We start from the raw sequence: 12,604 nt of genomic DNA on the forward strand, positions 1-12,604 counted from the left end.
CATATCAATTATATATGACACAGTACCAACGGAATTTAAGGAAACAAATGCAGGACTTTTCAGAAACCCTTCCACAGCAGCATCAAAACTCTTTCAACTCCATTATTCACAAGGGTCTAGAAGCTGGAAAACATGAAGTCTGTGCAGCCTGTTAAGCTTGGGTTGTGAACCCTTGGCCGATGAGAGGATGGAATTCCTTAGGAGGGAGGTCCGAAGGTTCTCCCATCAGGTGGCGAGGCTGAGCAGAAGATGTGACCAGCTGACCCTTGGCACTGGAGACTGTGGCGATGGTGGAAGCAGAGGAAGAGTCGAGAAGAGGAGCTGTGTCTTCACCCCTGGAAGTCTGTGGTTCCCCCAGGAGGTGCCCGTAGGAACCCAGACCGCTGGGACTTAGGCGAACCTTGGAGAGGTCGGTGCAAGGGCTAACTGTAGCTTCACCCTGGAAGCCCGCGGTCCCCCCGGGAGGAGCCCGTAGGGACCTGGGCCGCTGGGACTTAGGTGGCCTTTGGAGATTATGGTCAAGAGGAGGTCCAAGATTGAGTGCCAGAGGGTCGTCGCTTACCAGTCCGAATTCACACACCGAGGGATCATCACTTACCAGGCCAAAGTCACACACCAGAGAATCACCACTTGCCAATCCGAAGTCAGGAACCAGAGAATCACCATAAGCCAGTCCGAAGTCAGGAACCAGGAACACCAAGACGAAACAGGAACCAGAATCCAAGCTCAAGGAACTCACTGAAGCAAGCAGACTAGACAGCGTTGGGACGTTGCCAAGTCAAGGAATGAGCAGAGGAAGCCTCCTTTTATACTTCCCCTCCTCAGGCTGATCAGGAACAGGTGAGGCTGGTTAAAGGGATCAGGGCCCTTTAAATCTGAGAAGGAGGCGCAGCCTAGCGCCTAAAGATAGCGGTGGCCATCTTGAATTTTCTCCGTGGAGGAAACGCTGCTGAACGCCGCGAGAGAGGAGCAGGGATGGCTCCTCCTGCGGCGATCAGCGTGGGGACCCGTGTCGGAGCAATGGGCCTAGCGTTGGGGGCTTCCCCCGGAATTCCCGCGGCAGGTCGCTGTCGCGGGCGAGGTAGGGGATCGCAGCCGTTGCCTCCCACGGCTGTGGAACACAACAGTACCCCCCTCTTTAGGGCGCCTCCCCGGAGGCCTGGGTTTAGCCGGATGGTCTCTGTGGAACTGCTCCAGCAGATTCCGGTCCAGGATGTTAGCCAATGGTTCCCAGGAGTTTTCTTCGGGGCCGAAGCCCTCCCATGCTAACAGATATTCCCACTTCTTGCGATGTTTTCTCACATCTAGGACCTCCCGGACCTGATAGGTGAGGTCATCTTCAGCGGCGACATGTTGGGGAGTTGGAGGCGTGCTGGAGGGCCACGACAATACCAGAGGCTTCAGGAAGGAGACGTGGAATATGTTGTGTATTTTAAGAGACTGAGGGAGGCGAAGTTGATATGAGACTGCACCCACCTGCCGGATGATGGGGAACGGCCCGATGAATCGCGGAGCCAGTCACGATGATGGCAGCTTCAAGCAGATAAATTGCGTGCTTAACCAAACCTTTTGGCCTGGTCTAAGAGGCGGGTATGGTCTTCTGCGCTGGTCAGCATACCTTTTAGCTACCTGGCTGGCCTTGATCAGGGCGTGCTGCGTGGATATCCATTGGCGGTGCAGCTCTTCAGCAGAGAGCTGAGATACTGGAGACGCTACTGTGGTGGGGACAGGCAGTGGTGGTCGTGGCTGTCTGTCATAAACTGTCTGAAACGGGGAAGATCCCGTAGCCGCGGAGATATGGGAATTTAGCGCGAATTTGGCCCAGGGTAGCAGGCTAGCCCAGTCATCTTGTTTTTCGTTGACGTACAGGCGGAGGAATTGTTTCAATGTCTGGTTTGTTCTGTCTGCGAGGCCATTGGTCTGAGGATGGTAACCGGACGTATAGTCTAACGTGACGTCGAATTTTAGGCAAAGGGCCCTCCAGAACTTGGCAGTGAATTGCGGCCCTCGATCCGAGAGGATGCTTTTCGGGAGACCATGTAGCCTGAAGACGTGTTGAACAAACAGCTGAGCCAACTGTGGAGCGGATGGCAACCCCGGCAACGGCATGAAGTGCGCCATTTTACTAAAGCGGTTGACTACCCGCTGGATAGTGGCAGGTCTACCACGAAGTTGGTTGCCACATGAGTCCCATGGTTCAGAAGGTGCAGGTAGTGGCTGAAGTAGGCCTGGGGTCGGACCGAAGATCCTCTTGTGGCGGGCGCAGGACTGACAGGATTGTACGTACGCTCGGACATCCTTGTTTACCTTTGGCCACCAGTAATAGCGGCGCAGGGTCTGTAGAGTCTGGGATTGCCCTGGGTGACCGGCATAGCGGGAGTCATGGGCCCAATCCAAGACTTGTTTCCGCAAGCCTGGGGGAACCAAAATTTTCCCTGGAGGGATTGTCGTGGTAGCAGACAAGAGGATACTGGACGGCTCGATGATGTATTGTGGTTCCTCAGAGCCTTCCATTGATTCAAATACCCGTGATAGGGCATTGGCCTTGGCATTCTTCTCGGCTGGTCTGTAGCGGAGCACAAAATTAAACCGGGTAAAAAACAGAGCAATTGGTTCAGGAACTGACGAGAGAGGGAGCAATTTTAGATCAAATTCTCAGTGGAGCACAGGACTTGGTGAGAGAGGTAACTGTGGTGGGGCCACTTGGCAATAGTGATCATAATATGGTCAAATTTGAATTAATGAATTAATGACTGGAAGAGGAACAGTATGCAAATCCACGGCTCTCGTGCTAAACTTTCAAAAGGGAAACTTTGATAAAATGAGAAAAATAGTTAGAAAAAAACTGAAAGGAGCAGCTACAAAAGTAAAAAATGTGCAAGAGGCGTGGTCATTGTTAAAAAATACCATTCTAGAAGCACAGTCCAGATGTATTCCACACATTAAGAAAGGTGGAAAGAAGGCAAAACGATTACCGGCATGGTTAAAAGGGGAGGTGAAAGAAGCTATTTTAGCCAAAAGATCTTCATTCAAAAATTGGAAGAAGGATCCAACAGAAGAAAATAGGATAATACATAAACGTTTGCAAGTTAAATGTAAGACATTGATAAGACAGGCTAAGAGAAAATTTGAAAAGAAGTTGGCCGTAGATTCAAAAACTCACAGTAAAAACTTTTTTAAATATATCCGAAGAAGAAAGCCTGTGAGGAAGTCAGTTGGACCATTAGATGATTGAGGGGTTAAAGGGGCACTTAGAGAAGACAAGGCCATTGCGGAAAGATTAAATGACTTCTTTGCTTCAGTGTTTACTGAAGAAGATGTTGGGGAGATACCCGTACTGGAGAAGGTTTTCATGGGCAATGATTCAGATGGACTGAATCAAATCACGGTGAACCTAGAAGATGTGGTAGGACCTGATTGACAAACTGAAGAGTAGTAAATCACCAGGACCAGATTGTATACACCCCAGAGTTCTGAAGGAACTAAAATATGAAATTTCAGACCTATTAGGAAAAATTTGTAACCTATCATTAAAATCATCCATTGTACCTGAAGACTGGAGGATAGCTAATGTAACCCCAATATCTAAAAAGGGCTCCAGGGGCGATCCGGGAAACTACAGACCGGTTAGCCTGACTTCAGTGCCAGGAAAAATAGTGGAAAGTGTTCTAAGCATCAAAATCACAGAACATATAGAAAGACATGGTTTAATGGACCAAAGTCAGCATGGCTTTACCCAGGGCAAGTCTTGCCTCACAAATCTGCTTCACTTTTTTGAAGGAGTTAATAAACATGTGGATAAAGGTGAACCGGTAGATGTAGTATACTTGGATTTTCAGAAGGCGTTTGACAAAGTTCCTCATGAGAGGCTTCTAGGAAAAGTAAAAAGTCATGGGATAGGTGGTGATGTCCTTTCGTGGATTGCAAACTGGCTAAAAGACAGGAAACAGAGAGTAGGATTAAATGGACAATTTTCTCAGTGGAAGGGAGTGGGCAGTGGAGTGCCTCAGGGATCTGTATTGGGACCCTTACTTTTCAATATATTTATAAATGATCTGGAAAGAAATATGACGAATGAGATAATCAAATTTGCAGATGATACAAAATTGTTCAGAGTAGTTAAATCACAAGCAGATTGTGATAAATTGCAGGAAGACCTTGTAAGACTGGAAAATTGGGCATCAAAATGGCAGATAAAATTTAATGTGGATAAGTGCAAGGTGATGCATATAGGGAAAAATAACCCATGCTATAGTTACACAATGTTAGGTTCCATATTAGGTGCTACCACCCAGGAAAAAGATCTAGGCATCATAGTGGATAACACATTGAAATCATCGGTTCAGTGTGCTGCGGCAGTCAAAAAAAGCAAACAGAATGTTGGGAATTATTAGAAAGGGAATGGGTGAATAAAACGGAAAATGTCATAATGCCTCTGTATTGCTCCATGGTGAGACCGCATCTTGAATACTGTGTACAATTCTGGTCGCCGCATCTCAAAAAAGATATAATTGCGATGGAGAAGGTACAGAGAAGGGCTACCAAAATAAGGGGAATGGAACAGCTCCCCTATGAGGAAAGACTTAAGAGGTTAGGACCTTTCAGCTTGGAGAAGAGACGGCTGAGGGGGGGATATGATAGAGGTGTTTAAAATCATGAGAGGTCTAGAATGGGTAGATGTGAATCAGTTATGTACTCTATCGGATAATAGAAAGACTAGGGGGCACTCCATGAAGTTAGCATGTGGCACATTTAAAACTAATCGGAGAAAGTTCTCTTTTACTCAACGCACAATTAAACTCTGGAATTTGTTGTCAGAGGATGTGGTTAGTGCAGTTAGTATAGCTGTGTTTAAAAAAGGATTGGATAAGTTCTTTGAGGAGAAGTCCATTACCTGCCATTAATTAAGTTGACTTAGAAAATAGCCACTGCTACTACTAGCAACGGTAACATGGAATAGACTTAGTTTTTGGGTATTTGCCAGGTTCTTATGGCATGGATTGGCCCCTGTTGGAAACAGAATGCTGGGCTTGATGGATCCTTGGTCTGACCCAGTATGGCATGTTCTTATGTTCTTAACCTGGAACATCCGAGGACAAGGGCTTCCAAAGAGAGGAGCAGGAAGAAATAGGACGTCTGGAGATGGGACATTTAAGACGAGGACATCAGGGACATTTTGAAGACAGAAACATCTGAAGACAAGACAGACAAGGAAGCAGGATGTGACGAGAGACCAGGAACCATGGACGAAAACAAGGGAATTCCCACGAAGAACAGAGTGCCTTGAAGAAGCGGAGATGGATCGGAGTCTCCTGGAACGAAGAGCTGGAACTGTGGAGAATCCAGGAGTAGGCTAGCTCCTTGCAAATGCGCTGAAGGACTGGTGAAAGGCCCTTTTATAGGGCTGAAGAGGAGATACCCAGATTACATCATTGGATGGAGCCACGGGGCCTTTCCCTCCGTGGGCCCTTTAAATACTCAGAAGAGGCGCGGCTGCGCACCTAGGAGAGAAGCAGGACCAGGGACAGCTGCGGTGGCTTCCATGCCGTGAAGATCAAGCAGGAGCGGCACTAGGCAGCGAAGCCAGGTCCCGGCCTGCCGCAGGAACGAGAGCATCAGCAGCGGCCTCCGGGCCGTGTAGGAGGAACGATGGCGGCAGCCTCCGGCCGAGAGAAGGCATGGTGGTGCCTCCCTGCCGCCACACAGAGGGAGGATGACGTCGGAGGCCTCCGAGCCGCTGAGGCAGGAAACGGCGGTGGCTCTGACCACCGTAGACCACAGGCAGCGGCCCCCAGGCTGCAAGAGACAGCATCGGGGCAGGCTGGTGGTAGAGGTAAGAGGCTGCTTACGGCTGGGGCCGCAAGCAGCATCACAACAGTGTCCCTAATCTGATTTGGTGCCATGCAGCATCTTATCTCAAAGTAGTAATAGATTGGCATAAATCTCAACTCCCTAAGCCATAGGTCGTTTTAGAACATGAGATCATTGGTAAGATGCCTCTGCAGGCAATGATTTGCAACCTAAAAAGACCTGGAGACCTTTAAATGTGGTTCCTCCATCAGTGTCTCAGACTCTTAAGCTTTGGCACACTTGGAAAATCCCTTTGACAGGGCAAAGAGATTATTATTTTAACACATTTTTATTTGATAATGTTGCTTTTTTCCGGGTCTTTGTTCACACTCTTTTAGCTTATGGAAATAGAAGGGGATATATAGTGTTGAACGTATTTGGGGGATAACTGATCCTCTAAGCTTTACCGAACTTCAAGGGACTTTTGATCTCCCTAATAACGAGGTTTTCGCATACCTAAAGCTTAGGCATTTTCTGTTGGGAATGAAAATCAAGACAACCGTGGCTCAGGGCGTATTGATGTTTGAAACATCTTGTAGAAAGGAAGATGAGGTGGAGAAAGTGTTGTCTGGGGTATGTTAGGGCATGGGAACACGACCTGGGGGTGATTCTGTCAGAGGAAGAATGGAGAATTATCTTCCTGAATATTGGTAAGGGTTTTATTGTAGCTAATCTAATAGTAAACGGATATAAGTTACTTTTACAATGGTACTATACTCCTGTTAAGCTGTACCATTTTTCTTTACAAGCTTCTGATAGGTATTGGAAAGGATGTGGGGACCTTGGTTCTTTTTTTATCTATGGTGGGAATGTCCCTTTATCTAAAAATATTGGCAGATTTCTTATTGGTTGCAGGACCTTATGAATCTAACATTTCATTTGCTTCCCAAACATGCCTTATTAAATGTTCTGCTTTTAGGAGATTTATATCAACAAAAATTGGTACAACATATAGTAGAGGGGCTTAAAGCAATATTGCTCAGTACTGGAAATCTCCCTGAGTGCCTTTGCTTAAGAACTTATTCCCTTGTGTGAACTTTTTATATTGTATGCATAAGATTACTGCTCATCAACGTCACACTTGTAAAAATGAATGTAACAGGTATTATGTTTTTATTTGTCTTTAATAAAATGTTAATTGCAAAAGTAAAAAAAAGAAAATGGTCCCCTTTATAAAGAAAACCTCCTTTTAATAAAAGCAGATTGTGGTTTGTAAGTAGGCCTCTAACGTATGGACTCTCCTGCAACCCTGGACTGTTGAACTACAGCATGATAGAATTCCAGTATGGCAGTGACAGCCATGTCCACTATGTAATGCAGAGCTCTGGAAGCTTCTTTATTGGAGCAATGCTAAAAAGATTGACCCCTCCTTTAATGTAAATTAGTTTCCTTAAATTAAAAAAAAATTATATAGTGGAGAAAAGAAAGGAATTTGGAGATGGCAAATTGAAGACATGAGAGTTGTGAAACTAGGTTGAAAATGTCATTATGTTGTAATTTATCAATCATGATAAGGTATTTTTGCATCTCTGTAAATATAACTCAGTAGGTTATTTCTTTATAGGTAAAGAAACAGTCACAGTCCTTCCAGGGGCATCCTTTTTCTCCAGTGATGAATCATTTGCTATGATTAGAGGGTAAGTAAACACCATATTCTCATAAAATAAAAAATATTATTTCTCATTAAACTTTCATAGTACTGTGAGCTATATATAAAATATTATATATTTTGGGCAAGAACTTTGGAATTATATTTGATTAAATTGAAAATTGAAATATCAATTCAACCATTCCTGGAAAGTTACATCAGTTCCTCCATGTGGTAAATAGGAATTTATTTTTATCTTATAGTCTCTATACATAGTTTGAGAGGCAAAAAAGTTCTTTTGTTATTACTCTCCTTTTACTTTAATATTATCTTACACCAATATATGAAATGCAAAAATAATATATTGTCATATATTTCTGCATACAAAATGTAAATCTTTAAAGGGAGAAGACAGACTAGGTCATATGAAGATGGTTTTGATTATCTCTAGGACAGGGATGACGTGGGGGAATATAAAAATTAAGGCCTGGATTTATCAAAATGCATTAAATATCGTAAGTGATAGGAAAAGAGGTGTGTTTTATGGTAATAGGCAGTTTATTGCGATTTGTGCTAATACCTATGCGAAGTGCTATCTTAGTGCAAATTGCAATAACTTTTTTGTACATACAACCACTGGGGGGACCATGTTTAGTAGGTTTAAGGAAAGAGAGAGACTGCCATAATGCCTTCTCACTAGATTAGTATTTATATCTCTATGGGAGGCCCACCTAGTCACTCAAGGTGAGGTTTAGGTATTAGTGTAGGGGTTAGGAGTCACTTTGACTTCAAAGTGAGACATACGAACAGAACAGTGCCCTCTTGTGAAGATTTGAAGACCTTCGGAGTGAAGAAACTCACCCAAAGATGAGATTTGTGCAATGTTCTCTCAACCTAGCTTGATGTTACCCAGGTAGAGAGTCCATCAAGCTAGGTTGAGAGAACAGTGCACAAATCTCATCTTTGGATGAGTTTCCCATAGAGATATAAATACCAATTTAGTGTGAGGGCATTATGGCTAGTGTCTCTCTCTCTGTCTCTCCCCCCGGGAGGGCCCTGATAGCTTAGCTGGCTCTCCAGGAGCTTAAAACCACTCAAACGGCATGTGCGAACAACATCGCAACCGCGATAAAGCCCTATCGCATGGCTTTACGCAAATGAAAAAGGTGTAGTTAAAATTTGCGTTAAAGTCATGTGATACGGCTTCGCAAAACTGTGAGCCCAGCCTACTTGGCCAAAATTCCCGCCCCAATATCCTCCCCTTTTTCTCATTTACATCGCACCAAATGTTATGGTGCTTTCGCATGCGTTAATGTTATTCTCACAGGACAGGCAGGATGGTAGTCCTCATATGGGTGACATCATCAGGATGGAGCCCATTCACAGAACACTTTTGTCAAAGTTTCTAGAACTTTGACTGGCACCTACTGGGCATGCCTAGCAATGCACTGACTCTGCATCCAGCAGGGGTCCCCCTTCAGTCTCTTTTTTTCTGTGCAACAGTAGCCACGCGAGTTAAGGAGCTCTCTTGAGATTCCTGACAGGAATTTTCCTCACAGAACTTCTTTAAAAAGTTTCAAAAAAATTGTACCCCATAGGGGTCCCCCTACCAATATTTGTACTCCGCGGTCGAAATGTAAGGCTTTACCCTAGTTTGCGATCAGTTCCCGTCGTTTTCCCTTCGGGGCCTACCGGCCATCAACTGCACCGCGGCTAAATTTTTGTCGAAGCCATGGCGTCGGGTTTTCATCGGTGCCCCTATTGTCCTCGGACAATGTCCATCACAGGCCCACATAGAGTTTGTGTATTGTGCTTGGGGTCCGACCATGATACCCTAACTTGCACCAAATATGACCAAATGACGCAAAAGTGCCGCAAAGCCCGTTTGGAGAAGATGGAGTTTCTTTTTCATTCAAAACTCCCGACTCCATCGATCACTTCGACTTCATCTGAGTCAGTGCCATTGACCTCTCATCAGCAACGGGAACCGGTGCTGCCTAACTGGCATCGACTACTCCGAAGGTGTCGACTTTTTCCTCTGCGCCTCAGGAAAAGGACTGAGGAGAACATCATGAAAAGCGTCGACACCAGCATCAGAAGGCTCAGTCCGCCGAACCAGGCAAGTCCTTGGCATCGACGTCGACAGAGCCACCGACAAAGAAATCCCGTCCAGAGAAGGCCCCATCCTCCTCTGCGACTGTGTCACCGAGGCATTCCCCACACCTTCATCGGTGCAGGGAGCCGCAACTCCACTTTCACCGGTGGACCCTCCGGCTACGCCACTGCTGCCTCCTACTCTGGTGCTGGGGTTCCCCGCCCCAGGCTTCCATGAGGAATTAGATCAGATGATCCAAGAGGCCATTGGTAAAGCACTGCAGGGCTTCCAGCCTCCATCGGTGCCAATACCGGTGCCTGAGCCGGTCACGATTCCCATGATGTTCGCACCGCTACTGGGTAGATTGGATGCGTTGCTCGGTGCCCTTCCACCGATGGAACTGAAAACACCGATATGTCCTCTTCCTTCGATGCCGATACCTGTGTCATCAGAATACGAAGAAACACCGTTACCTGTACCGCCGTCTGGAATTCTACCACCGACTCATCCATCAATATCGCCGGTTCCATCGGTGCCACTATCGATGCTGTCAGTTCCTCCATCGGTGCCTCCTCCAATACCATCGATGTCTAGGCCTGCTCCTTCGGGATTAACGCCTTTTCTCCCTTCTGAAGATCCTCAGGGAGCTGGTGATCAACCTTATGATCCTTGGACTGATGATTCTTCCCAGGATACCGATGATCTGCCTTCAGAGCCCTCTCCTCTTGAAGAGAGAAGACGTTCTCCTCCAGGGGATCTGTCCTTTATTAACTTCATCAAAGAAATGTCTGAAACAATTCCATTTCAGCTTCAGACAGAAGAAGATTCAAGGCACAAAATGATGGAAGTACTCCAGTTTATTTTACTGCATACTCGCCAACTGAGCGAGTGCCCTGATGAATATGAAGGAGTTCTGTGGCAGTGGACGAGACGCATCCGGGTTGGTGAAAAATCAGGTGAAATTGTTGCATGGAGTTATCCAAGTTCCTGAGAAGTAAGTCATCTTGCTCCCACAAGGGAAAAGCCCGGGCTAGAGCAGACCTTCTAACAGTGAGAGGATATATATAATCTTGACACGTTCAGAAAAAAATGGGCTGGCTGTAATTCGAAATGCATCCTGCAAACACTGACAAACCCTCTGCATCCCTTAGGTTCATCACTAGTTTCATCTGAGGTGGTGGGAATTGTATCATGGATTCCATGGTCCGGAGCGGTGCTGGTACAGGGTTCACCAGAGCTGGTGCTGGCACTGAGACTGGTGGTTGGTCTTGTATCAGACCTAAGTATTGAGAAAAGATCTGTAGTAATCATAAGGAACATAAGGATCAAGTTGCTGCTGGGCCTGTTGCATAAACCTGTTCAGGAGACCATTTAATTCAATCTGAGAGGCCAATGCAGAAATGGTCCGTCATGGAGACGCGTTCATCAAGCTCATGGCCTCAGTAACCTGTTGCAATGGTACAATTGGTGCATCCTCGTGGGCAAGGTCCTAAGATTTGTGCCAACAGTGGGTAAGTGAGTCTTGGCACAGGACAAGCTTTGACAGAGTCCAAGAGGCTGTGGTTATAGTTAGATCCGAAGGGCCGGCAAGGACTGGGGATCAGATGAGGCTGAAGCTAAAGACAGATGTGGAGCAAGGCTGAAGACTGGGAACCAGGCAGAAGATGAGGAACCAGGCGATCTTTGCTGAGGCAAAGCTGGAAGGTTTTAGGAGCCATTTAATAGGGCAAGAAGTCATCCAAGGGCATTGTGGGTTTCCTCCCGTAGGCCATTTAAATGAAACTGTATCGTGCGTTTAAGCACCTAGGAAGGAACATCAAAGGAGCAGTGGCGTCTGCCACATGTTGGCAAGTTTCAGCTGCATGAGACTTTTGGCGGCATTTTGGGTGAATGAAGCCGCTTCCTGGGCACGTAACACGCTTCCCTCCTGTAACATTTATTTATGTATTTATTTATTTAAAGCTTTTTTTATACCGGTATTAGTGGTTACATCATACTGGTTTACAACAAACTAAAGGTGGAAAATACATCGAACAGGGATAGGGGATGGGACTACAGAGAACAGGGGAGAAAAACAGAAAGAAACTGGCAAACAAGAATTCAGACTATAGAAGATAACATGTTAAACAATGTAACATAACAGATAATATCTAAGCAACATACTGATGCAGCAATGGGGTTAAGATGCAGGGGATCTAATCTGGGTAAGCCTGTTTGAAAAGCCAGGTCTTTAATTTTTTTTTTAATTTGATGGTACAAGGCTCAAGTCGGAGGTTTGTGGGTAGTGAGTTCCAGTGGGTGGGACCAGCAATGGAGAGGGCTCGGTCCCTCGTGGAGGTGAGGTGCGCCTTCTTGAGGGATGGAGTTGTGGAGAGTTCCATTATTGGTTGCTCTGGTAGGGCGGTTAGAGGGAGTGGAACGGAACAGCTCATCAAGCCAGTTGGAGTTGTGTCTAGATGGATTTGTGAATAATGGTAAGGGTTTTATAGAGGATGCACGAGGGTATCGGGAGCCAATTCAGGTCTTTAAGGATAGGGGGTAATATGGTCAGATTTACGGGCATTTGTGATAGTTCTCGTGACAGCATTCTGGAGCGTTTGAAGCGGTTTTATGGTGGAGTAGGGGAGGCCTATGTTACGAGCGCGGCCTCGGCTGCTGTTACGAACCGAGGGCACGGTCCTTTCTGAAGCAGGTGATGTGAGCCCTTGGGCCATGGCATGACTCAGGGAGGAGCCCCAAGACACACCACGGGAGGTGAGCTGGTACGAGCACGGGTACAAGGAGCAGGGCAAGGCTGAAGCGAAGACAAGGATACAAGGTCTGACCCTCTACTGGACCTGCACGCCCCAGGATGACCAACAACGCAATGTTGATCGATGAACAGTCCTCCGACCTTTCCAAGCCCTTTCAGACCTGTTGCTGGGTGCGGCAGGCTGGACAGAGGACGAGGGCAGACGGAGTCCTTAGGACACAGAAGACTTTGGACGAAGACTCAAGCGAGGACACTGTAGACGAAGACTCAGGAGAGGCCACTGTAGAAGAACGCAAGGATCAAGGCACTGTAGACGAAG

The 12,604-nt window shown here is 46.3% G+C and overlaps 1 protein-coding gene across 1 annotated transcript in view; it reads left to right on the plus strand.

Moving 5' to 3' along the window:
* Positions 1-12,604, plus strand: part of OXCT1 (3-oxoacid CoA-transferase 1) — a 570,108-nt gene that overhangs the window by 290,332 nt on the left and 267,172 nt on the right. The window contains exon 12 of the mRNA XM_029578060.1: positions 7,415-7,487. Coding sequence (XP_029433920.1) covers positions 7,415-7,487 — 73 coding nt within the window. The remainder of the gene's footprint in view (positions 1-7,414; positions 7,488-12,604) is intronic.

This window comes from Rhinatrema bivittatum, chromosome 1 (genome assembly GCF_901001135.1).
Source record: "Rhinatrema bivittatum chromosome 1, aRhiBiv1.1, whole genome shotgun sequence".
NCBI classification, from domain to species: domain Eukaryota; kingdom Metazoa; phylum Chordata; class Amphibia; order Gymnophiona; family Rhinatrematidae; genus Rhinatrema; species Rhinatrema bivittatum.